This window comes from Orycteropus afer, unplaced genomic scaffold (genome assembly GCF_000298275.1).
Source record: "Orycteropus afer afer isolate SDZICR_OR568_19922 unplaced genomic scaffold, OryAfe1.0 scaffold00015, whole genome shotgun sequence".
In the NCBI taxonomy this organism is placed as follows: Eukaryota; Metazoa; Chordata; class Mammalia; order Tubulidentata; family Orycteropodidae; genus Orycteropus; species Orycteropus afer.
In genome coordinates, this window is record NW_006921602.1 from 879,612 (window position 1) to 906,707 (window position 27,096).

Here is a 27,096-nt window from a genome sequence, read left to right on the forward strand (position 1 = left end):
TTCATTATTCTTTAGTGCTGCATAGTATTCCATCAAAAAAAAAAAAAAACCCCACAATTCTGGCAATCTCCTTTTCAGTAAATTATGGCATGTTGAACAAAGCTTAAGACTCACTGGTCTGGCTGGAGGGGTGAGAGAAGAGAAATGAAGCTATCAACCCCCTGTGAATTCAGATCTACATTTTCTGATCCTATAGTACACCAGGATGGTTAAGTTGTTCACAGGCTCTTAGCCAATAGCCTCAGAGCTAATTTCCCTGCCTCTGGCATTCCCCATTTGACTTTCTACATATGTTAATGAACTAGTTTAGTGGATCTCAACTCTGGCCTTGTCACACCTCAGCTAAAATAATTTCACTGCCTTCACATGGACTCAAGAATAAAATACCAATAAACCTTCAGCCTAGCTTTCAAGGAAGTACGCCACATGTAAAAAGCAGTAGACTTTGGGACAGAAAACCTAGGTCTCAATATTCGTTCTACCAACTATTTATGGAACTTTGGTCAAGTTATTTTAATTCTCAGAGCCTATTTCCTCATCTGTAAATGTGGATAATGTTCAATTGCACAGAGCTGTTGTGAGACAAGAATAATATATGCCAGGTACACAGTACTGTGCTCAATTATTTCCTGCTTTCCTTATTTCATGACCCAGCTTCAACCTACCTTTCTGACATTATTTTTCTCAGTATTTCTCTTTATACGATGTTTGGGCTACCTAAACATAATTACTTGCTTCCCTAGTGTTACACTAGATTTTCCAGAGATCTCTGGATAAAACTGTGGCAAAGACACCACTCATTCAGCATGCATAAATCTGCTGCAAAAGACCTCTCTGAGGTTTTGAAAAGAAAAGATGTAACAGATGTCACTTTGATGACTAAGGTGTATCTGACCCAAGGCATAGATCTTTTCAGTCCCTTCATATGCATTCAAAAGCTGACTGAAAAAGAAGGCAGAAGAATTTATGTATTTGAATTGGGGTGTTGGCAAAGAACAGTGAACAAACCATGAACTTCCAGAAGAACAAAGAAATCAGTCTTAGAAGACATAGGCCTTAGAAGCAAAGATGGCAAGACTTTGGCTCACTTACTTAGGACACTTTATCAGGAAAGACTAGAAAGGGACATCCTATTTCATAAAGCAGAAGTTCAGCAAAAACTAGGGAGACCCTCAATGAGATGGATTGACACAATAGTCACAACAATGAGCTCAAACATAACAATAAATATGATGATGGCATGACTGGGCAATGTTTTACATATTGTCACCATGAGTTATAGCTAAGTTAGTGGCAACTAACAATAATACATTCAGCATGTGATCTGTGGGGAACACAGACAGACAAAGAGACTAAAACCAAACCAAACCAAACAAAACTCATTGTTATCAAGTTGATTCCTACTCTTAGCAACTCTTATTGAGTTTCTAAGGCTGTAAATCTTTCTGGAAGAAGACTGCTTCATCTTTCTTCCGTGGAGCAGCTAGTGGGTTCAAACCTCTCACCTTTTGGTTAACAGCCAAATGTCTTAACCACTACACCACCAGAGCTCCTTTAGAATATAAAAGGAGGGTGTTATATGGAAGCACCCAAGAAGAGGTGATATCTAAGCCAGTGCTTCCCAAAGTCTTTCACATCACAGCATACATAAAGGACACTGCTCTTGGCAGGAGATAACTGGCCAGGATGTTTAGCTGCCCCAGGCCTTTTCTGGTCACCCTAAGGATTGAGGGGTCACTGTCTGCAGAGCAAGTAAAAAAAGCAAAGCCGCCAAGTTGATTTAGATTCATAGCAACCTCTCCTTGGGTTTCCAAGGTTGTATCTTTATTCTTCCTTCTGAGGAGTGGCTGGTGGGTTTGAACCGCCAGGCTTCTGGTTAGCAGTCAAATGCCTTAGGCATTACACCAGCAGAGCTCCTGTCTGCAGTGCATTTAATACTTAATAGGGCCCTTCTAGCCATGCATGGTCTTATAACTCCCACAAAATGATTGTGTAGGACTATGCAAACAAGGTGTTTGTGGCCCACCAAGGGGATTGGACAGCCTGGTAATAATGAAAATAAGGTGCATGGAACACTTGCAGGGATGAGACCATACAAATAAGGTGTATGGATTCCTAATGAGGGGATTGTTCAGTTTTGCTATCCCACAAGCCTTAAACCCACCAGCCACTCCTCGGAAGGAAGATGGGGCAATCTACTTCTGTAGTGATACTGCCTTGGAAACCAAAGGAGGGGTCGCTATGAGTTGGGTCCGATTCAACGGCACATAACAACAACAACAAAAGGCTTAAAATGAGCCAATCCCAGAAGCTGGAAACTACTTCACTACCACCAAGAAGAGCTGGGAGTGGAGTGCATCCTTTAGACCTAAATCCCTGCACAGAGAATCTCCTAGACCCAGAAGACAAAGAGAGCTGTAACACCAGTGGTGTGAAAACTGCAGCAGCAGGGGTAGATTACCCAATAAGTAAGGTAAGCATGGGCTTACTTGTGCTTACTTACTGATCTGTAGTGAACACTTTCACGTGGGTTTTAGATTATATTCACAGTTGTGAGGTTTATTAGGGAAGTAACAGGATCAGGAATGACTCAAGATACAGTTCTTTGCTCAGGACAACTTCTTGGCTGTGCCCCCAGGCAGACCCCTTTCTCTCTCTCTTTCTCTCTCAGCCCCTCAGCCTGGCCTCTTTCCTGCTTGGGAAAGTTTTGCAGAGCTCTTTATCACCACCAATAACTGCATGGAGACACCCCACTCTGCCAGAAAGTCTGCCTGGAGGCACTCAGCTCCCTCGCTGTTCCTATACTCATGACTACATCATGGATCAAAAATCTGGACACATTGTCAGAGAATTTTTTTTGTGGTATGTAAGTTAATTTTATTAACAGCTATAGATATGAAAATTAAATTATCTTTTTATTCATTTAACAAGCTGTCTTTAATAAAGAAAAGAACAAAATAATATACACTGTTATCTGAGTCATTATTTTTGTTACTCATCCATTATCAAGCTCAAAGGAAGGTTGGGTGATCTACTTCCGTAGTGATACCACCTCGGAAACCCAAGGAGGGGTCACTATGAGTCGGGTCTGACTTGATGGCAAATAACAACAACAACAACACAACTGCACAGTTTGCTCTCCTGAAGGCCCACTTCTCTGCCAGCTGAAGGCAAAGGAAGCTTGGGGACTCCTGTGCTGAGCCTTTGCTCCCCACATTCCTGTCCTTCTCTCATGTTCCTTCAGGCAAGGGACTGGGCTACCGAGCTTTTCATCTTCACCCAGCACAAACACCTGATTCTCAGCCCCACGCACCCCCCCGAAAAATAACAGCCAACTAAAATGATATATATTGTATGAGACCATTACTGTAAAAAGTCAAGAAAAGGTTTACACACAAAAATAAATATTCTTTGACAGTTACTAGGAGTGAGAGGGGAAGGGAGAGTAAACCGTTAAATAGAGGGTAGACACATATTAACTTGGGTGATGGGAAAGGTAATATACAATAAGCAGGATAGTGAGTTTGGTTTTTGTTTGTTTGTCTGTGTTGATTGTGGAACCAAGTAATATGAAACCTTTGGCAACTTCAAATTTTTCTCCATTTATCGTGATGCTGCCTATTGGTCCAGTTGTGAGGATTTTTATTTTTTTATGTTGAAGTGTAATCCATACTGCAGACTGTAGTCTTGAATCTTCATCAGTAAGTGCTTCAAGTCATTCTTACTTTCAGCAAGCAAGATTGTGTCATCTGCATATTGCAGGTTGTTAATGAGTTCCTCCAAACCGGATGCCCTATACTTTTTCATACAGTCCAATTGCTTGGATTATTTGCTCAGCATACAGATTGAATAAGTATGGTGAAAGGATACAGTCCTGACACACTCTCTTCCTGATTTTAAACCTGGTCTATGTACAGGTTTTACAATTAAGTGTTTGGAATTCCCATTCTTCTCAATGTTATCCATAATTTATTATGATCCACACAGTCAAATGCTTTTACATCGTCAATGAAACACAAGTAAACATTTTTCTGGTATTCTTTGCTTTCAGCCAAGATCCATCTGATATCAGCAATGATATCCTTCATTCAACATCTTCTTCTGAATCCAGCTTGCATTTCTGGAAGTTCCCTGTCAATATATTGCTTCAATCATTTTTTAATTATCTTCAGCAACATTTTACTTGCATGTGATATTAATGATATTATTCGATAATTTCCACATTCTTTTGTATCACCTTTCTTTGGAAGGAGTACAAACAGCGATCTCTTCCAGTCAGTTGGCCAGGTAGCTGTCTTCCAAATTTCTTGGAATAGATGAGTAAGTGCCTCCAGCATGGCATCTGTTTGTTGAAACATATCAAAGGATATTCCGTCAATTCCTGGAGCCTTGTTTTTCACCATTTCCTTCAGTGCAGCTTTGATTTCTTCCTTCAGTACCATTGGTTCTTGATTATATGCCACCTCTTGAAATAGATAAACATCGACCAATTCTTTTTGGTACAGTGACTCTGTGGATTCCTTCCTTCTTACAGCTTCCAGACTAAGACAGACTGGGAAGAAGGAAGGGACCATCTACTTCTCAAAGAACTGGCCAGTGAAAACCTTATGAAAACAAATTACTTAGTAAGCAAATAATGCCACACAATAAGGTTATTTTTTATCTCCTTTTGCAATCAAGGATTCAACTATGTCAGGGATACTGTGGTGAACAAATATAGGGTCACTTACTTATTAAGTATGTGTTGAGTTCTCACTGATCATTTCTCAAGGCTCTCTTGAATACTGTTTATCTATATCCACTGTTAGGAAGGTTGGGCAATGCTACTTCCGTAGTGATACAGCTCGGAAACCCAGGGAGGGGTCGCTATGAGTCGTGGTCGACTCCATGGCACATAACAACAACAACAACAACAACATACCCACTGTTTGCTGGATCTATAGCTCTCTTCCCTCCCCATCACCGTAGTTCAGGCTCTCATCATTCTCCACCTCCAGCAAAAAGGACTTTTTAATTGCTTTTTTTATCCATCCAATTATACAACATGAAACTTATGACATGCAAATCTCTAGGATGACTTCCTAGTTGCCCACAGAATAAAGTCCTGACTCTTGGACATTCTCTTGGACAAGTCCCTGCAGAATCAGACCCCTGTAATTATCTCTGGGCATTCTCCATCTTGCACCCAAAGTCCCAACCAAAACCAAACCAAACTCACTGCCATCGAGTCATTTCCAACTCATAACGACCCCCACTGGGTTTCCCAGGCTGTAAATCTTTACAGAAGTAGATCGCCCAGTCTTCCTTTCGCAGAGCAACTGGTGGGTTTGAACCACTGACCTTCCAGTTATAAGCCAAGTGCCTTATCTACTGCGCCACCAGACTCCTTACCCAAAGTTCCAGCAGTATCTTATTGTTTGCAGTAAATAAACAGCTGTATGTCGAGGTTTTGGGGGGTTGAGGGGGTCGGGAGTTGTTAACTAGGAAATACATTATCAACCATGAAGGTTAGAGCCCATATGGGCGGCAGGCAATGGGATGTCTCAAGCTTGCTCTCAAGGCTGAACATTATTTCTAGTCATAAGATCACAAGAACTCCCCTCTCCAGCAGAGCAGTTCGGACTCCACCTTCCTGACCCACAGCATTTCACGTCACAACAGCTTGTGGTTTTAATCCGTTTTTCTGCTTCACCTAGCCCAAGAACATTCTTTTCTCTTAGTCAGCCTGGCAAACTCACAGGCATAGATGAAGATTCAGCCTCTAAGCCCCTTCTCAGAGAAACTTGATGCTTGCTCACTCTACATCCCCACCTTGCGTTACTACCATCTGAATCCATTTCAATACAACTATTATCGTAAGCATGACATCTGTGGTGATAAATTATTTAAAACTTCACCAAGCCCGCGAGCCTCCTGAGGACTGGGGCCACAGCGGATGCACAGCACAAATCGGTGGCACGCAGCGGGAACTCCACGTTGATACCAGGAACCAAAAGACCGCTAGTCAGTTTCTGGGGGTCTCTGGAGAGTAGCTGCCCGGAGTCACGTGACGTGCCGATTGTCACGCGGGCGCCGCTCACCTGACCAGGCACTCACGTGGCCCACCCCGCTTGGGGAGAAGGGACCAGTGGGCAATGGCAGGCTCCACGATTTGGTTTTCGCTGCTGCTGGCGGCAGCGTCCGCTAGGCCAGCGACGGCTCTATGGCCTTGGCCCCATTACATCCAAAGCTCTGACCAGCGGTACGCCATTTTACCGAAGAACTTCGACTTTCAGTACCACGACGGTTCCGCAGCGCAGCCGGGCTGCTCGGTCCTAGACCAGGCCTTCCAACGCTACCGTCACCTGATTTTCAACACAGCCTCTGACTCTCTCACTGCCCGCACAGGTGAGTCAGACCTGCCCCCGCCCCTCTTCGGGCCCTGAGAGAAATTTACTTGGGGCACCTATCCCTGCCCCAACCTTCCGAGACCCCTTCTTTGGGGTTTCATTCAACCCTGTGATCACACGCACGCCACTTCCTCATGCTTTCTCCAGTTGCGGTCTCAGGCTTCCCAACTTTAGTTACCCACGTCCATTGACTTCTTTACCAAGATGACCTCTGGCGCAAGACTTATCCAAAATTCTCCCCTCGGGCTATGTTCGATGTTCATTTTTTTTTTTTTTTTTAATATCTGCTATAGGACTATAATTTAATCAGGATATCAAATTACTGAAACTTTGTGCCAGTAAACATCTGAGGTAATCCATATGACCATGAAACAGGGTCCAAGTCAGGCTGTGACCAGGGCTGGGTAGAGGAGACCAGAGAAGACACCAAAACTGGTGAGTCTAGATAGGCAAAATTACATAACAGTGTCTGGCATATAGCAGATGTTCAATACATGTTTAAATTGTGAGGGAAATTATAGAACACTTCCATAAGAAAATTAATTTGGAGCCGCCACTTAAAGAAAATAGTAGCTGTAACTGCACAGGACTGAAAGAGTATGCCAGGTAACGAAGAAAGGCTGGAGCAGAGGCACCAAGGACAATGATTGAGCTGAAGTGCTTGGCTGATGTGTATGTTGAGGATGTGGGCTGGGTTGTGGGGTTAGGAATGAGGTGAAGAGTCAGGAATGCTTTGGATGTTAGTTCCATACAATATGGCACAGGGGTAGCAATTTTCTTTTAGGCAGCTAAGTAATCAGTGCTGAAAATTGTGTTTGAGGATAATTATTTTACAGCAATTGATGAGTACAGTCAGCAACATGAGGGAATGGAATCCTAGTTTGTGGGCTTAAAATTTAGAGTTTTCTTGATAATCTCCTGCAATCTAGTTCTCTGGTTCTGCTGTATAGATGTTTACCTGGGTAGTACAAATATAGAAATCTTTGTAGATTTCAAGTGTACTTAAAGTATTTTAACAAAATTCCTCTGAAAAGCATTTAATTAAATAGTTGGCACCTCCAAAAACCAGACTCACTGCCATCAAATCGGATCTGACTCATAGCAACCTCTCCTTGGTTTTCCAAGATGGTATCACTACAGAAGTAGATTTCCCAACCTTCCTTCCAAGGAGTGGCTGGTTGGTTTGAACTGCCAGCCTTCTGGTTAGCAGTCAAATGCCTTTGTAGGCACTATACCACCAGAGCTCCTATAGAGTGATATATGATTTCAGGGAAAGAAATAAAATCTTGGCATCATAGTTCCTAACTGGTAAGATATGTTAAGCTGGGGAGGATGAAAGGCCCGCTATTGTGTGTGGTAGATCACATATTTTTCTTACTCCTTCACTATGTATAAGGAGTTACTTCAGTATGTTACTGTGTGTACCATAGTGCCATAGTGCCTTACACAAGATTAGCACTCAGAATATCATTATTTGGACCATAAAACAGCTAGGGCCTGGCTTGTGTGAAAAAAAATAGGCCAGTCATGGCTATCCCTATGCTGGGCATTCTTGTTACAAGAAAAGTATTAGACTTGCCCAAGCTCTGCAGTCATTGGAGAAATAAAAAACTGAAGTACATAATGTGTGATAAAATACTCAAAAGATAAGTAGAGTGTTTTCCATACTTCTAAATTAAACCTTCATCTCCATTGCTATAGGACTACAGTTTGATCGAGTGAATAGAAATGGAGAGGTTATGTGGTAGCAGGGTGCTGTAAATTCCTAATGAAAGACATTTAGACCCAGAAGAGGAACTCAGTAAGACACTTATTTCAATTTATTACCTTCTTGTGAATGAATTTGTGTTATTAGGTTTGTCCATTGAGATATAATGAAAACTGGTTTGAATGAACATTACCAAAGACATGCAAGTAACTTCCTTCTCTATCGTGGAGTCTTCCCTTTGGAACATAGTTTCCCATGGAGGATTTCCTGTGACTTTGAGCTGTACATAATTCCATTTCTGCAAAAACAAGGAGGAAACAATGCAGGGGGAAATAATGTCAAACAGGCCTAAACCAGAGTATATTTCACTACAGCACTGATTTTAGTAAAGAAAACTAAAAATGTATGTTAAATCTTGACTAATAAATTTCCATCCCCTTATCCAAATAGCTTCCTTATCAACTCCAAGCCAATGCCTTTCTTTTTTTTCTTCTAATTTTACTGTGATTTGGGTGAAAGTTTAGAGAGCAAATTCATCTTACATACAGCAGTTGATACATACTTTGTCTCATGACATTGACTGCAGTCTCCCACAATGCAACAGTTTTCCTCTCACTTCCTCCCCATTGCCACCTCCTCCCCATTGCCACCTCCTCCCTGTGTCCTTCCCTCCCATGCACTCCTGCCCTCCCAGAGCTGTGCATACACAGCCCTTCTATTCTCCCATGATTGATCTCTCCAGTTTTAAGAAGTCTGTCTACCTAATGTAAATGTTCAGCTCATATGTCTGTCTTTTGTATGGCTGGAAACCACAGGAACGGGTTCAATTCCAGACGTGAAGGGCAGCTAGTGGCCATAGTCTCATAGTCCACCAGGGTCTATCAGACCAGCATACCTGGTCCCCATTTTTTTTTTTTTTTGGTGATTTTGAGTTTTGTTCCACATTGTTCTCCCACTCTATCCAGGATCTCCTACATAGATCCCCCTTCAAGTGGTTGACAGTGGTAGCCAGGCACCATCTAGTTCTTCTGGTCTCATAGTTGTATAGGCTGAGGATCACATGGTGTACCAGTCCCTTGGACTAATTGTTTCCATGCATCTTTAGTTTTCTTCATTCTTTGCTCTGGATGAGGAGAGACCCATCATTACATGTAGAAGGCCACTTACAAGCTTTTAAGGTCACAGTTGCTACTTGCAAAGTAGGATGTGGAACAATGTTTTTGTGTAGTATGTTATGCCAGTTGAGCTTGATGTCCCCTGCAACCATGGTCCCAAGCCCACAGGGTCCAACTCCTCGCTCCCTCTGGGTAGCTGACTATGGCCGAGAAGTGACTACAACTTTGTCCCTTGTGAGCTTTACTATATACCTGGAAATTCTTTTTTTTTTTTTTAATTGTGATTTGGGTGAAGATTTACAGAGCAAATTCACTTTCCATACAGTAGTTCATACATACTTTGTCTCATGACATTGACCACAGTTTACCACAATGCAACAGCTCCCCTCCCACTTCCTCCCCATAGTTACCTCTTCCCTGTGTCCATCCCTTCATCCATGCCCCCTGAGCTGTCTCCCTGTGCATAAGCAGCCCTTCGTTCTCCCATGATTGTTCTCTCCCAGGCGAGTATCTACTTGAGGTAAATGTTCGACTCATATGCCTGTCTTTTGTTTGGCTGGAAACGACAGGTGTGTGTTCAATTCCAGACCTGAAGGGCAGCTAGGGGCCATAGTCTCAGTGGTTCCACCAGGCTCTATCGGACCAACAAACCTCGTCCATCCCCCCCTTCTTTTTTTCCTCCAAATGATTTTGAGTTTTGTTCCACATTGTTCTCCCTCTCTATCCAGGATCTCCTACATAGATCCCCTTCCAAGTGGATGACAGTGGTAGCCGGGCACCATCTAGTTCTTCTGGTCTCATAGTCGTTTAGGCTGCAGATCGGATGGTGTATCAGTTGCTAGGACTAATTGTTTCCATGAATTTTGATTTTCTTCATTCTTCTTTGCTCTGGACGAGCAGAGACCCATCGTTGCATCTAGATGGCAGCTTGCTACCTTTTAAGATCCCAGTTGCTACTTGCCAAAGTAGGAGGTGGAACAATGTTTTGTATAGTATGTTATGCCAATTGAGCTTGATGTCCCCTGCGACAATGGTCCAAAGCCCGCAGGTTCAACTACTCAGTCCCTCTGGGTAGCTGGCTATGACCAAGCAGTGACCACAACTTTGCCCCCTGTCAGCTCTACTATACACCTGGGAATTCTGATCACTCACATAAACTTATAGGACCACTGTCTGCCAGTCCTATATATGGTCTTGGGTGCACTCCTCGCTTCTAAGACATACCTACTAGTTCAGCCTGTCCACCCATCTATCCACCCATATACTCATGTTTGCCTTCACTGACAATACAGTACTGTATGTACAAAAGAGTTCATCTTTGTTGTCTGTACCTCCCATGCACCTCTCTATGTCTTCCTCTTCCTCAATGCCACCGTGTTGATAACTCATATATGTTATATTGCCCTTTCCTTCACCCAAGTTAATACTTGTCTCTACCTACCTGGCAGTGTTCCCTCCCCTCCCCTCCCACCCCTGGTAACCAACAAAGAAAATTTCCTTCCATATATAAACGTTTCCTTGGCCAATGTTTTTCTTAATACAGAACAACTTCTTGTTTTGATCTGAACCAGAAGTTAGTGGAATTTTTACCTCTTTTCTGAAAAACAAGTTTGTTCTTGAGATTTGACTGTATTCTAAATTCACCTTCAAGAATTAGCTGTAGTCCCAGCAATTGCTCAATGATCTGCGGAGGTGTTTGATGTTTATGACCTGTCATTGAGACATGATTGGAGGGTGTGTGTTACATGTTGCTAAGCCTGTTAAATGGAATTATTTTAGGCTCTAGGTACTTGGATGAATTTTGTTTTCTGTTTTGATTATTAAGCCACATCCTGTTTGCTTAGCTCAAAGGCCTCATCATTTGGAATGGCAGCATCTAATGGTCAGTCTCCAATTTGCTGCACATGTTTATTTGGGTGCTTGATGGAACTGATAAATCTCCAGTTTTCAGGTAAAGTAGCTGAATCTGATTCTGCATTCTTCTTGACTTTTCCTGAAACTGGTTGATTGAAGCCATAGTACTTAATGGATTTTATAAAGTTCCCATCCTGTTTACATGCATATCCCTGTGAGTTATTTAGAACACCATTATACCTGAGCAGAATAATTCCCGCTCCCTTCCTCAACCCTTTATTCTAGATTGGAAATAGGATTATTATATAAGTATCTGGATCCTTCTGCAGCTGTTATTGATATTGCTCACTGTGATGGTTATGTTTGTATATCAACTTGGCTAGGCCTGGTTGAGTGGCTGGGCAGCTGGATGTAGTATTCCCCATGATGAGACTGGTAATCAACTCCATGGTGGAATCTACTGGGAGCAGCTGAGTAGCTGCCTTTGGGTATGTGGTCTCCTTCTTGTATATAAGGAGGAGTTTTGAGCATGGTCTCTAGCCTATGGCACGCTTGGACCCTGCATGAAGCCGTATCGTTGCTCAGCAGTCTATTATGCTCTGCCGACCTTGGGACTTACAATGGACTTAAGTTAATGACCTGCCATGTGGTTTGGTAACATCAGGATTGTGCCTTTTTATTTGTCAACCTTGGGGCTTCTCAGCCTCAGCAGACAGCAGCTGTCTGAGTGAAGGAACACCTCTAGCTCCAGTGGGTCGAGAGCAGGAGGCAGAGCTGGACCCCAAGGTTGAGGAGCTTTCACCCAGCCCCTAGATCCTTGCACTTTGAACTTGGACTTAAAGCCTCCAAATTGTAAGAATAAACTCCTGTTTGTTTAAGCCATCCCATTTGTGATATATTTCTTCTCAGAGCCGGACCAGGTAGCCAGAACACTCACACTCAGATATTAATGTGATTAAGTTAAAAGTGACTTAAGTTAATTAAAGTGACAGCTTATTATTATCTGAATCTCCTAAAATACCTCCTTTGGCCATTCCTTCTATTCCTATCCCTGACACATGGTAGATATTTAATAATTATTTGTTGGATATAATTAATTTAAAAGGGCTACTTTATGGAACAGCTTGTAAAAAGACTTTATGACTTTTGTTTATTTCTGAACTTACCAAAAGAGAACGTTTGCATTTAGAATTGCATTTCCTTTCAAGTTTCAATTTTGAAGTATAAGCCTGTGTGGCCCTAACCCATGTTGGTCTTAACTCTTCATAAAATTGGAATTGTTTTGGGAATGCATCTGGGGAATACAGAGGGAAACACATAAGGTCAGGCAGCTGGACTGAGGAGAAAAAGTAATGCAATTAGTGTCGTTGCTCTAGTTGGGCCAATGGCTAGGTGCACTTTAACTTTTCCTGAGGCAGGACAAGACATATTTTTGCAGAAGGCTTGGTTTATTGTTTTAAAAGCAAAGAGAAAGAAGATGATGCAGGAAGAGACATTTGTAGAAGTATTTCTCTTCTAAAGGAGTATGCGGATAATGGAGGGAGGGGATATACAGTGATGAGGACATTGTCTTTGGATAGGAGCTAGGTATCAGGAGCATAGTTTTTAGCCAAGGAGTAAAATAATTGTCCAGTTCCATTTTGAATCCCAGGGCCTAGATTAGCTTGGCCTGGAATCCTCTAGCATCTCTTCTCACACCTCTGTGGAGGTGGAAGAGTGGTATGTCTAATAGGGTTTTCTATGATCTACCTCAGAGTTTGTGGGTCTACAGTCCATTGTAATAGAGAAATGAATTTGATTTTCCTATTACCAAGGCAATTCTGTCACATTGGATCATGATGAGTCAAAAATGGACTCCATAGCACATATCAACAACAACAACATAATTGGCTGTAGTGAATGAGACCCATTAGTGGGCTAGGAATGTCTCTCTTTCATTTCCTTTGTCTCAGTTTTAGGGTGTCTTATTGTTTGAGCTTCCTGGCCATGCGCTCAGCCCTGAGCCACAACCAACAGAGGTGTGCTAGCATTGTGTCCGCATCTTGAGATTCTTTGGTGCTTGGGTGTGGTATAGATCTCTTTCCTCTTTAGATGCTTCAAAGTAGGAAGTATGAGTGCTTGTTAGCTTGGACTTCAGTACACAGCCTTGCCATTCTTTTGTACAGCTCTTGGGACTGGGTTGAGGGAGATGGCTTACCAGATACACTGGGTCCCAGGTATAAAAAGTTTAACTACTCTACCATTTGACTTGTCTTGGCAATAACTAGTGCTAGGATTCCACATAAGTGGCTTTGTTCTTTTCGCTGGGGCTGCAGTCCTAAATTGGGACAGATTCAGAGTTCAGCTTCCAAGCTCATGTCTCTTGTTGATATGCCAGCCTATTTGCCATACAGGATGGCTTCACACAGTAGTGGGCCCTCCAGGCTTCTGTGAGAAGCTCATGAAAATACCTTCAGGGAAGTTGCCTGTATGGTGTAATTATACCTCAAGGAACCCTGCAGCTGGGTTCCTCCAGCAAAGTGATAAAATGAAGGTTTGATATGGCAAAACCGACTTATTTTTCCTACTCTTGACTGATAAGGAAAAGAGAAGTAGAAAATAGAAGAAAACTAGCCTTATTGAGTACCTGGTGCTTGACCTGTGTTATCTTCTTCAGTCTTCTGACAACCCTGTGAAGTCAGTATTGTCTCCACCTTTCAGAACTGAGACTCCTGGAAGCTAAGTAACATGACTAGAGTTACACAGCTAGTAGGGTGGAGCAGAAATTCCAGTCAGGTCAGTTTATCTACAAAGATTTTGCTCTTGTCACTGTGCAGTCTTGGAGCAGACTCATAAATACCTTCTTCAAGCATTATACCAATTAGCAATTTGGAAAACTACTGGCCTCTGGTAGGATTAAATCCTGATAATCCCTTAGTGTTAATTACTTCAAATAGTAACTTCTAACATCTAATTACTTATTCATTAGCACTCGGGTAATGCATATTTTGATTCCCAACTCATTGTTATCAAATTCCAGTGGCACTGATCTTCCCTTCCTTCCATCCAACATCCATCCATCCATCTTTAATACAAGTAATATATATTAAGCAAGTATAAAATTATAAAATTTTAGACCAGTAGTACTAGGTCCAAAGATTATTGCATTGAACTGCCCCCATCTTAAAGAATTTACACAATGGTAAAGTGCTCAGCTGCTCATAGCAAAGTCAAGGGTTTGAATGTATGAACAGCTCAAGGGGAGAAAAGACCTGGCAATCTGCTCCTATAAAGATTACAGCCTGGGAAAGTTATTGGGAAGTTCTATTCTGTCCTTTAGGGTTGCTATTAGTGGGAATCAACTAGACAGCACACAACAATTGTAGGACTACATATATAAAATAAAGCTTGTTTTTTGCTATTAACGGAAATACACAGTGTTCTGGGAGTGTATAAGAGGAACATTTGGCCCAAATGTGTATGTGGGGAGTTGTGGGGAAGGTAGGTATACATGTTGAGAAGGCTTTCATAGACGAAGAACTATCTAATCAGACCTGAAAGTAAGACTTGTTGGGGTGGAAGTAGTATTCCAATAGAAAAAACTGAGGGAAAACCCTTCAGACAAGAAACCATATCATATCCAAGAAACTGTAGATCTCAAGCATACCTATAGTTTTAAGATGGAACATCAGTTTTGAAACTAAAGAGGTGGTAGAGGCAAAGTCATGAAATGGCCTGGTGACCCCGGTCAGGAACCTCAACTTTATCTTAAGATCGAGGATAGCCAGTAAAGGCCATTAAATAGGATAAGTGATGTGACTAAACTTTCTGCATGGAGAGCACAGATTGGTGAGGAACAGGATTAGAAGCAGGAAACCTAGTTAAAAGGCTGTTAACTGTGGTCCAGTTAAGAGATGACACTAGCTGAACTAGGTTGATGGCTGAAAGGACAGAGAAAACTACATAGATTAAAATGAGATTTACAAGGGGGAGTGTTTGGAAGTGGACAGTAATATGGACAGGAAGGTGCTGAGAATGACTTCCAGATTCCTGACTTAGCAATTTGAATGTATTCTGCCACCATGCACACAGACAAGGGGAATAGTACATGAGGAAGGGAAGGAAGGAAAAGAGGACAGAGAGAGATTGATTGATTGAATGAGAGGTTGATTAAAAATCATAAAGTAAGCTTGATTTTGGCCATGTTAGATGTCAGGTATTTAGTATCATTTAGCGGACAGTTAGTTAACTGCACGGTACTGAAGAATGAGTTTGTACATTTCCAAGGGATGAGAAAGTTCAAAAAGTGACCATGGGAGGTTGGCTGAGGAGGAGAAGGATGTTGTTGGATAACTTCTAAGCCAGAATGTGGGTTAGTTCTTCTCTTGGATATTGAGATCATCTAGGATGATAGCCAGCCTTAGGATGGAGAGGAAGACTGAGGACCAGGTTACAATAGTGGTGAGGACGTAGCAGAGGGTTATGACAAAACCAAAACCAAAGTCACTGCCATTGAGTCAATTCTGACTCATAGCGACACCCACTGGGGTTCCGAAGTGGCAAATTTTTATGGGAGTAGATTGTCCCATCTTCCTTCTGTGGAGCAGCTAGTAGGTTTGAGCTGCCAACCTTCTGATTAGCAGTGAAATGCCCTGGGCACTATGCCAAGATTTTGTACTGGATGGCATAAGCCTCAGAAGAGAGACTTTGTTTTCGCTCAGTGGTGGAGGACACATGGCCTGGAAGCAGCCCCATCTCTTGACCCTTGGATGTGAGAAGGAGCCACCTCTCAGAGAAAGTTGTAAGGGAGAGAGCTAAGCTTCAGTTAAGGAGGAGGCAGAAGAGATTGAAGATGTGGGTAGTTAAATAACCATGGAACAGGCTTCCAGGAAGTTTGCAGGGTGGGTGACATGTAGTACAAGAGGTTTGGTCAAAAAAGAGGAAGCGACATTTATGGGAATTGGGGTTGCAGGATCAGAAATGAATAGAGGGTTGTATCTTAGGCAAAGTGACAGAAGGTGGTAGAAATAATGAAATGTTAGATTTCCCTGACTGTAAGGTTGCCAATAAAACAAACTCCAGAGCCAAAAAAAGTTCATGTATGTATGGGAATTTAATATATGATAAAGGAAGCATTTCCTACCAAAAGTGAAAAGGTAATGTTGTTAGTCAATAAATACATAGTGATGAATGGTTATCCATTTGGATAAAAATTAAATTAGATCCTTGCTTCATATCAAATACAAAAGTAAACTCCAGGTGGATTAAAGATCTAAAGGTAAAAATATACCATAAAAGTATTAGAGGGCTAAGACACTTGCCTGCTAACCAGACGGCTGGCGGTTCAAACCCACCAGCCACTCCTCGGAAGGAAGGTTGGGCAATCCTACTTCCGTAGTGATACTGCCTCGGAAACCCAAGGAGGGGTCACTATGAGTCGGGGCCGACTCGACGGCACATAACAACAACAACAACATTCATATAATCAGGCGCTCTAGTGGCGTAATGGTAAGGCATTTAACTGCTAACCAGAAGGCTGGTGGTTCAAACCCACCAGCCACTCCTCGGAAGGAATGTTGGGCAAACTACTTCCGTAGTGATACGGCCTCGGAAATCCAAGGAGGGGTCGCTATGAGTCGGTCCGACTCGACAGCACATAATGACAACATATGTATTTTTAATCTATCAGGCTGGCAACAATGAAAAAGAATTGGAAGTCTCAATTCTTTTTCATTGTTGCTAGTATTGAAAGGAGCCATGGTGGTGTAATAGTTAAGCACTCAACTGCTAATCAAAAGGTTGGTGCCTCAAGCCCACCAGTCGCTCTGTGGGAAAAAGATGTGGTACTCTGCTTCTTTAAAGATTTACAGTCTTAGAAATCTCACAGGGACAGTTCTACTCTGTTCTATAGGGTCGCTATGAGTCAGAATTGACTCAAATGGCAATGAGAGTTTGGTTTTGTGGTTAGTAATGGGAGGAAGTGGTGAGGTGGGCCAATATATGTTGGTTCAGGTATAAATCAATACAGTAATTAGGAGGAGTAATTTGGCAATATCAAAACCCAAAGTGTTCATATCTTTGACCTGGCATTTGCATCTTTAAGTATTTATCTTACAGAAACTTTTTAAAACTACTTAAATGTGTTTATATGTTATATGTGTATGTGTGTGTGCATGTGTATACACACATATATATATATAAGAATAACGTGATTTATAATATAAAAAATTTAGAAACATTCCCAGTGTCCATATAGGAAAGAAGTTAACTAAGGTATGTACCATCGATGGAATTCTATTCAGTAATTACATATAATGATGTAGATTTACATATATTCCCATTAAGAGACCTATAAATCATTTTGGTTAAGTGGAAATAGTTCCAAAACAGTATATATTAGGACTCCATTTTTGTTTTTAAACTTAATAAATGGGTAGGTTTTAGTCTTTGAAGAGTGAGGAATTTTGGGACACATGGGAGGCAGCACCATGGTCCAGAGTGAATTTAGCAGCACTGAGGAGAGGCTCCAGGTTCAGGACAGTTGGATTCTCAGTCTCCCTTTTTATTGGGATAAGTTTGACAGGGATGGCTTTGCCTTTTCCTCTAGCCACAGTCATGTGCTTTTGCCCAGCTACTTCCCAGGCTTAGAGTACCTTTTCCCCTGTTTGTAGCTTAGCAAACACCAACTCAGGATTCAGGATCTTACTCAGAGGTCCCTTTTGATGTTAAGCCTTCCCTCCTTTTTCTGGAGGTAGATGTAATGTCTGTCATAGCTCTTAGCACAATATTTTGTATTTTTGTTTATATTTATCTCTCCCACTAGACTATGAATTCCTCAAGGACAGGGACCAGGGCTTGTTTTTCTTTTTAACCGCCCCAACTCCTAGCACAGTTCTTGATGCACATTGAGTGCTCAGTATATCTTGGTTGGAATAAATGAGTGGAAAATGAATGATTGCAAAGGCTTTCATCAGGCTGAATACAGGGAGAGGAAGCCAGGATGTGATGTCTATAAAGGTGGGAGGAAGAAGGGAAAATGGGCCTGGTGAACAAATTTTGACATCAGTCTAGGGGAGATGAGGGCAGAGTAGATGTTGGAGAGGGGGAAGGTGCAAAAGCTGGGTTGATTTTTCAACTTTCCACTCCAGGAGCCAAACTATATGTCACTCTGTAGCCAAAACCAATGTGTTGACTCCATGCTGCTAGAATTCATTGAATTAAACACATTCATAGGACAGGAATACATTTTGATTCAGGAAGAATCAGAGCAGGGTGAGGGAGAGCTTTGTACACTAAAGTAAAGCTGTATAGTTTCCAAGTACCATTATGCAGAGAAGTGAAAAGACCTGAGTCTTTAGATTTATGGATCAAGAGGTCTGCAGAGCAGTGTTTGAGGAGGCACTTTCTTCTGTATGTCTTAGTTTCTGTTTTCTTTTTTAATTACATTTTTTAATTTTTATTCTGTTTTTGGTGAAAATACACTCAGCAAAACCCACTCTCATTCCACAATTATTAGACATAATGATCAATTATATTAGTTACATTCTTTACATTGTGTAAACATTCTCCTTATTTCCATACTAATTGTTTTGTGCTTTTATTCCTTCTTATAACCCCCCACTCCCATTCTAGGACTTCAGAAAGACTAAGTTTGGGTATATAAAAGTAATATCTACATTAACTGTTTGCCTTTTGCCTCATTATCATATAGCACAATCATTATGCAGACATGTCATTAAATATGCATTTCTTTTTCATTCTAGCATCATTCATTTTCTCAGCAAACATTTATTGAATGACTACCGTGTGTCAGGCACTGGGGATACAGAGACACTGAGATTGGTCCCTGCTGTTGAGGAGCTCACAGTCTAGGTGAGGAGATAGACAAACAGCATATATGAAGATAAGTGTTACAAAAAATGTACGTATACATTGCTTCCTGATTCCATAGGAAAGTCTCTTAGGAAAGGGTGGGGGAGTGAAAGAGGTTTTATAAAAGAAAAAGGAGAGCTGTTTATTAATCAAGTGACATGTAGAGGGAATGCAAAGTTTATTTCAGTTGGAGGAAGTAATGTATACAAAGAAAAAGTATGGAAACAGGGTGAAAATGTGACATTTTCAGGGTTCCATAAAGAGTTCATTGTGCTATTGTGAGAGTTATTGCATAGGAGCAGAAAAATACAAGGCTAGAATCCAGGTCATGAGAAACTCGAAAGTCATCCAATGCATTCTGGACTTTATCTTCAAACCAAAGGGAGCCAGTGAAGGATTTTAAGCAGAGAATGTCATGATCTGATTTTCATATTAAAGAGATCCCAAAGGAGAGTAGATTTAAATGGGGGTGCGTATAGAGGAAAGGAGAGGCAAACTGGGAGATTTATAGTCATCCAGATAAAAAATTATGAGAGCCTAACCTAAGGCATTGTCCTAATGAGAGTAGGAAAATGGTGATAATATTAAGAGTTAATAAGGATTTTTAAACTGTAAGACTTGGCTATGTCTTTCTTTTTTACTTTTGTAATCTCTGTGCTTAGCACAGTGTTTGACACGTGGTAGGTAATCAGTAAACATTGTTTTGAATAAATGAGTTTGTGACCTACTCAGTAAGGTGGGAGCTTCAGGATAAGGAGGTTGTTTCCAGTCTGGGTAAATTGATATATGATGATATTACCAAACTGAGAGAGAGCATCAGTCAGGAAGATAAATGATGAGTTCAGGTTTATACTTAAGATCTGAGTTGCTTTTGAGATATCTGCGTGGAGGCTACAGGTCTAGAACTCCAGAAGAAAATACTGTGGGAGTAGATAGCATTGTCCAAGGAGACTGTAAGTGAGGATTAAAAGAAGAGTCTGGAACCCTGGGGAACACCAGCACACAGGGGTTGATGAAAGAAAAGAAGAATGAGGAGGTATATTGAAGGAATTAGAAGATCCGAGAGAGAGCAGTGTCCCATAAGCTAAGGGAGTTTAGTTTCAAGAAGACCAAAAGTGTCTGATGCTGCCAAGAAATCCCAGAAAGACCTCTTTGGTGACCACTGGAATATTAGCTTTATGGGATTTTTGTCTGTTTTGGTCACTGCTGTATCTCTAGCATTTAGAACTGCCTGACACATAGTAAGCACTCAATAAATAACTGTTGAATGAGTAAATGAATTTAAAAATGCCTGGTGAATTTAGCCACAGAACCAATGGACCTTGGTGAAGGCATTTTCAGAGAAGTGGTAAAGAAAGTCAGATTCTAGTAGACTAAGGGGTAGATAGGATGTAAGGAAGTGGGCACAAAAAAAGAGAGGCCTCAGGAGGACCAACTCTGAGCATTTAGCATGTATCAGGCACTGAGCTAAGCATTAAATTATTAAATCTTCTCAGCAGCCCAGTAAGGTTGGTACTATCATGATCACCCAGGCTGAGGAAACTGCAGCTCAGTTTGCCCCGGATCCTGCAGCTAGGAAGTAGTGGGGCCAAGATTTGAATCTAGATATATCTGACTATGGAACTCCTAATCGCTCAGCTACGTTTTCTCTAGAGTTTCTTTGTGACAGGAACGTGAGAGAAAGAGTGACTGAGATGACACACAGTTGAGGTCAGGAAGACTGACAAATGTTTAAATGCAATGAGAGAAAATCAGTAGAATGAAATAGTTTGAAGACTTTGGAGAAAATTTATAGTAGAGGAAACTGAAGAAAGATCTAGAGCACAGGTGAGATAAGAATAGAAGGTAAAGTCAGGTTGCAAATATTTTTGTCAGAGAAGAGAGGTTGGGATGGATGAGAGTCCTCTTCTGATTGTCTGCTGAGAGTAAGGGAGGTGGGGATCAAATTATAGACTTGAGGAAAGCAGTACAAGTTTGAAATAGCTGTTGTAGAGAATAGAAAAAAGTGATGGTGGAAATAGACAAATTTCAGGGCAAATCTTCAAAGGTCCAGCAAAGATAGGAGACTGATTTTGCAGTGGCCCAATCCACTATTCCATGATTACCACCCTTCCCCCAAGTAGGACACAGTAGTCCAGGGTAGAGGCACAGAAGGCACATATTAGATTGATCCAGGGGTGAGGGTGTTGCTCACAGGCTGAAACTGAAGAAAAAGACAAGTGCTAGAGTGTTAGAATGTCTTTGAGGTGATCGATTGCCACATCTAGGTCAACAGGGAAGCAAGTAAAGCTGGAGGGCTGAGAAACACAAAGGAAATGGAAAAGTCTAGAATATAGTATAATACTGAGTCTGGAGATAGCATGACATTGGGAATTTGGTGGTAAAAGAGTCTTTGTTCCCATGCTTCCATGTCAGTGTTGACCTGTCTGTGATTAAAGCAGAATTATACTTAACAGAAGTAAGGAACTGAAGAGTGGTTTTGTCTTCAGGGAAGGTACTGAAGAGAGTGCCAATGATGCTTTCATTATTTATTTTAAACACTTCTGTACTGATTGAATTTCTTTAGTATATACTACTTTTGAGATAATGATTATATATATAAAGGAGCTTGGGTGGCATAGTGCCTAAGGCATTTAACTGCTAACAAGAACGTTGGTGGTTCAAACCCACCAATCACTCCATGGAAGGAAGATGGGGCTATCTACTTCCATATATATTTGCCACCTCGGTAACCCAATGGAGGTTGCCATGAGTCAGAACCTACTTGATGTCAGTGAGTTTGGTTTTGGAGTTTTTTATTTGTATATAGATGTGCATGTGTGTTTTTTTTTTTTTTTCCTCTGAATCCAAAGAAAAGAGCAGGTTTCCGTGAAAGCAAGGAGGTGAGAGAGCTGCAAAGATAGGATACTGTGGTCATGGAATGTACCCTGAAATATATCATCTGTTTGTGGAATCATGAAGTACTAGCTTTGAGGAGGAGTAGCAGGAATCTGGTCCCATTCTGCCCTTGTTTACAGGGGAGGAAGTGGGAACCCTAAGACTCATTCAGCTTGGGCAACAGCAGAATCAGAACCAACCTTTCCTGAATTCCCAGCCCCTTGCTCTGTTTTCTATGCTGCCTCCTGAGCACTTGAGCCTTCAGAACTTCTTGCTGTCCAACCTAGGCTCGTCCATTAGACAGCTGGCCATTGGGGCTGTTTGCCATCCCGTGATTCTCATGGCTCAGATTGCAGTGCAGGGTGTGGGTGTGTGTGGAGGTGGTGGTACTGTCCCTGCCTATTTCCTGCTCTTCAGCAACTTGGAGGTGGAAAACGACAATGATGAGACTTTGTTTACGTACTTTAAATGACCCAGTGTCCCTCCTGTTTTGCCAGCTCCCACATTGCCACCTCCCCCAGACCTTCCCTCTCATAGCTTGTTTAAGCAGCAGTGTGACTCAGTATCTGCTTCTTCTCTATCAGCCCAAGTCCTGATGAGAGCACTTCAGACAGGGTTTCTTCATCTGTCAGTGGTAGGGTGGAGGAGAGGTTAGGTCCATTGTTCTGGAGAAAAAGTTCTTTTATTTTCATCAGTTCTCCAAAGGACTCTATGACCTTTCCCCAAAAAGACTTCTGACTTAGGGAATGGAGCCCAGGTATATTTTGGAAAATTAAAAATATAACAATAATAAAAATAAGTAAAATGTGTTCCCATCATCTAAGTAATCATTCAGATAAGCCTGGTGTTTGTACAGATGCTCTCGTTTTGTCTTCAGCACAGTGACCATGGAGTTGCATATGAATCATTTGAAATTTCTCCTTAGTTTGATCGGCTGAGTCCCAGAGGGTTGATGCTAGAACTCAGGACTTTTGCTGGCCCCTAGATATGCAGACAGAAGTCTCTGCACAAGGAAATTGAGGCTCTGTGCTGTGTGTGCTTGAGAGTGGGGAAAGGAGGCAGGGGGTCGGGGTATAGTTCAAAGAGGGTATTTATTTTTCTATAGTTTTATTCACCTTGCCCTTAAGATAAATCCTCCTTGGTGTTTGGCATTAAAGTTGGGTTCATAGAGGTGACCTGTCTGTTTGGGGAGCTTGGAATGACCCTGCACATTCTGCTTTGAGGCAGTGGTCTCTGCCCTGAAAGTCTGCTTGTCCTTTTATGTTGTGGGTTTAGAATGCAGCTGTGAGCTGGCCTAACCCAGAGTAGGCACAAGGTCCCTTCCCCCTGCAGTGTTTAGACAGGTGTGTTGGCGTGAGGATACAAGGTATTTGCTGGGAGGGGGAGGACTATTCATGATGGTAGGCTAGGTCCTTTTGTTAAGTTTGCTTCTTGACAGACCTGAGAGCTGAGGTGCAACCAAGAGATGTAGTGTTCAGGGTTTGGACAGATTTCCATGAAATGGCTGGAGCTTTTGTGTTCCTTCTGCCTGGAGATGGGTAACATTTGGAATTCCAGTTGGTTCTGAATTATCTCTCCCTGCCCTCTGCCAAGCATCACATCTCTGACTTTGTAGTTCCATAGGAAGTCATGGATGTTGTGGTGCCAGTGGGAATGTATGTGGCACAAAGAAACAAGAGTGCTCATTGAGGCTTAGAGCAGTAGAATCGTGTCTTCCCCCTCACCACCACCAAGGGTCAGAGAGAAGAACCAGGAAAAGACATTGCATTAGCATTCTTGGCTTTTTTTTCTCAGTAGACTGGAGTCTAAGAATTCTATTAGACAGTGTGTTGGTCTGTGTTGCTTTCCTCTGTTGGGCAGAAGGCTACCTGTGTTAGAGAAACTGTTTGGGAAGAGGAGGGAGGGAAGCAGGAAGGGCTGGTGATCCTGTGCCTTCTCTGGGGCAGCAACTGGATCATTTCAGGGTTCCTCTTAGTAGGTGCTCCTCCTGTCATCTACTTCACCTGCTTACATTAGTTCTTGCACTTTTACAAGATTGGGACCCCTGTGTCTGGAGCCCTCAAGAGCAGTGCTACTTAAAGTGCCAGTATACAGTGAGAAAAGAATCATATGTATGCACTGGAATGTAAATCTGTTTCCTTCATCAAGAAAATTTTGTTATGAGAAAATGTCAGAACAGTGTGCTTACCTTAACATAGTTGATTTACATTTTGGTGTGCTATAAACTTCCTGTCTAGTCACTGTATTACAAATTGGCAGCTAATCTCCAGACCACACTTTGAGTAGCAATGCTCTAGAACTGCATGTAGTTCAGAAACAGTTACTGAGATCTTGGAATCCCATATAGTCCAGAAGGAGCCAGAAATATGGGGTTCTAGTTAAGAAAAGATATCACTCAGTTCATTCATATAGTGGGCAGGTTATTGGGAGAAAGGGAAGCACAACCAGAATGAAAAAGTTGAACAGACAACTAGGCCATTGTCAAGGGCAAATGTCACGTCCTCCCTTTTCATTTACCAGAGGCATGGTCTGTAAACTGAAGGGATTAGAGATGGAGGCCCTTTTAAAGGGCCTTAGTTTTACCTGTTGTTTCTGGTGCCAGATCACTAACTTTACCTTGTCCTTGCAGGAAAACAGCATATGGCAGAGAAGAACACATTGATTGTCTTTGTGGTCACCCCCGGATGCAACCAACTCCCTAGTTTGGAGTCAGTGGAGAATTGTAAGTACCACCTTAAGAGCAAACACTGGTCAGGAACCATAACCCTAGATGGCCTCACCTAAGTTGCTGATATGAGGCTTGAGGGGTTCCATGGTTGTGGGGACTGAGGGTCATGAAGAACCTAGAGCCGTAGAAGATGAGTTCTCCATGCAGAAGTTCTAACCTGTATCTGAAGGTTGGCTGAGGAACATCGCATTGGGTGTTTGTGGATTCCTACAGGATGCCTGCCTTTTGGGCTGAGTGCAATTTCATTTCCATTTTAGGAATTTGAACACTTCGTTGGTTTGTTCTAAGAGACCCTGCCCTGGGGTGAGAAGGTGTTTTTAGCCATGGGTGGTGCAAACAGTTAAGCACTCATCCACTAGCCAATAGGTTGGTGGTTCGAACCCACCATAGGCATCTCAAAGACCAGCCTCACAATCTGCTTGCAAAAAATCACAGCCTTGAAAACCCTATGGAGCCAGGCAGGAGCAAAGGGGAAAGGAGGATGATTACAAAAGCCTTTGGGAGCATTGTATCCTGGACTTAGCCCTCCAAGCTTTCCTTTCCCATTTGCCAATAGGAGACTTCATACTTTCACCTAATGGTTGACAAGAATTCATGTTTCTGGTGGGGAAAACTAACCCATAAGGCAGGTGGTGTTTTGCTGAGACCTTTGCTCTAGTCTTGACCCCTCCTCACTCATCTGCAGAGCCATTGTGCTGACCATACCCCAGAGTGACCTGGTCCTCCTGTAGCTGCCCTGCTCTAGGGATGTCTCCTCTTTGAAAGATTTTTAAAAATGTGATTTTACCACTATATTTTAATCCAAGTTTTGTACAAAACATCTGCTGTGTAGTCTGGGAGTCAAAAACCTTAACCAAATGGGATAATTTCTGTCATTTCAGACACCCTGACCATAAATGATGAGCAGTGTTTCCTCCTCTCTGAGACTGTCTGGGGAGCTCTCCGAGGTAACAAGGTGGGGGCTGGTGCTGAGAGAGAGAGAGAGAAAAGGGTGATATATAAGCTTGGCATTGGTGAAATAGGAGGAGGATGGGACTGGAGGCCAGAAAATACCCTCACTTTAGGAAGCTTGCTTTCTTTATAGAGAACTTGAAGGGTGTGCTCTCCTTATAGCTGTCTTTAGACATTGACAGACTTTACCCTTTACAGTGACAGCAGCTCTCCTGGGCATGCCCTTGAGTAAGCAGTAGGAGACCCTACAGGCTGATGCTATGGGTATGGGCAGCTGTGGGGAGGAGGGATCTGAATCTACCACAAACACAGCCTGCTCAGCTCTCACTAAAGACACAGAGAACTGGAAAGGTTCTTAAAAAGGAAAACTGTATCAATAGATAGATGCCTAAAAGAAGAAAAAAGTTAAGTAGTAGTATGGTGTGAAGAACTATAGTATTTGTAAAGAAAAAGAAATTTACTACCTAATAGGCCCCTATATTTCCTCTTGGTTTACTGAAAAACTATTTGGTCCTTAAACACAGACTTAGCCAAATACCTCTACTGCTTTTGATAATCCCTCTGCTGGTGGGTGATGAAGAAAATTCTCACAGAATTCCAAACCTTTTTTTAGTTTGTCTTTATTCCCCAGCTCCTACTCCTCCTTCCTTGTATTTTAGAGAAACAGCATTCTGACTCCCTTTTCTGCCTTTCTGTATCTTTTGTGCAGGTTCTAGTGATTGGTTAGCTTGTAGTAAGGAGGAAATCTAGGACTCAGAATACTAGACGTAAGAGTAGTGAGAAACCAAAACCATGCACTATCAGTCTTCCTCAAGTTGGGTGCTGACAATAAGTACAGTACTGGCTGGACCTAGCCTCTTGTATTTCTTCCCAGGTCAAAAATACAAGCAGGGTGGAGAGTGGATAGTATGTATCTGTAGTAGTAATTTAGCACTACTATCCATTTAGTTTGTTAAGCATAATCATTCTAGGTTATAGTATGGTTAATTCAGAGTTATAAGACAAGCTGATTTGGGTACCTTAGCAAATGTGGTGTTGATCCTACAGCCCTAGAATTTAACTCACAAACCTAACCCTACCAAGATGATTCCTGGTGCTCACTGGCAAGAGAAGACTAAATATGTTGTGTAATTGTAGCAAAAATATTGTATCTTAAAAATAAATGGGGTACTGAGTGACAACAAGGTCTCAAGGATCCTTTCATTCTTCAGATTTGGGATACTAGGAATCTTTCATGGGGCTTCTGCTGGGATTGCAGAAGTGGGCCCCCACTGTTGACAACATGTAACATTCTGGACTGAATACACCTGCCTGTGGGCCTTGCTGGAATGTAGAAGACTCTGCCCACTGCACTGGACACTTCTTCTGAGGCCGCTGCTCCTCACAGCTAGGATTCTTCACAAACTATGAAGAAGAAGAGTATATATTTCCTTGTCTTCTAGGTCCCACTGTGGACCTAAGGTCCATGGAAACTCAAGCTTTTGGTCTCTTTCCCATAAATTCTGTCTGGAAAATAGGAAAGAGCAGCATATTGGGGACCGCTTTTCTCAACTCCCTTAGCTCCTGATGGGTATTATGCATGGAAAGCCTTAGCACCTTGCAGGCTAGCTTGTCCCTGCATCT

General features: G+C 42.1%; 1 protein-coding gene across 1 annotated transcript in view; it reads left to right on the forward strand.

Moving 5' to 3' along the window:
• The first annotated feature begins 6,134 nt into the window (after window positions 1-6,134).
• HEXA (hexosaminidase subunit alpha) overlaps window positions 6,135-27,096 on the forward strand; it is a 29,636-nt gene continuing 8,674 nt past the window's right edge. Inside the window, exons 1-3 of the mRNA XM_007956942.2 lie at window positions 6,135-6,387; window positions 24,424-24,516; window positions 25,404-25,469. Coding sequence (XP_007955133.1) covers window positions 6,135-6,387; window positions 24,424-24,516; window positions 25,404-25,469 — 412 coding nt within the window. The remainder of the gene's footprint in view (window positions 6,388-24,423; window positions 24,517-25,403; window positions 25,470-27,096) is intronic.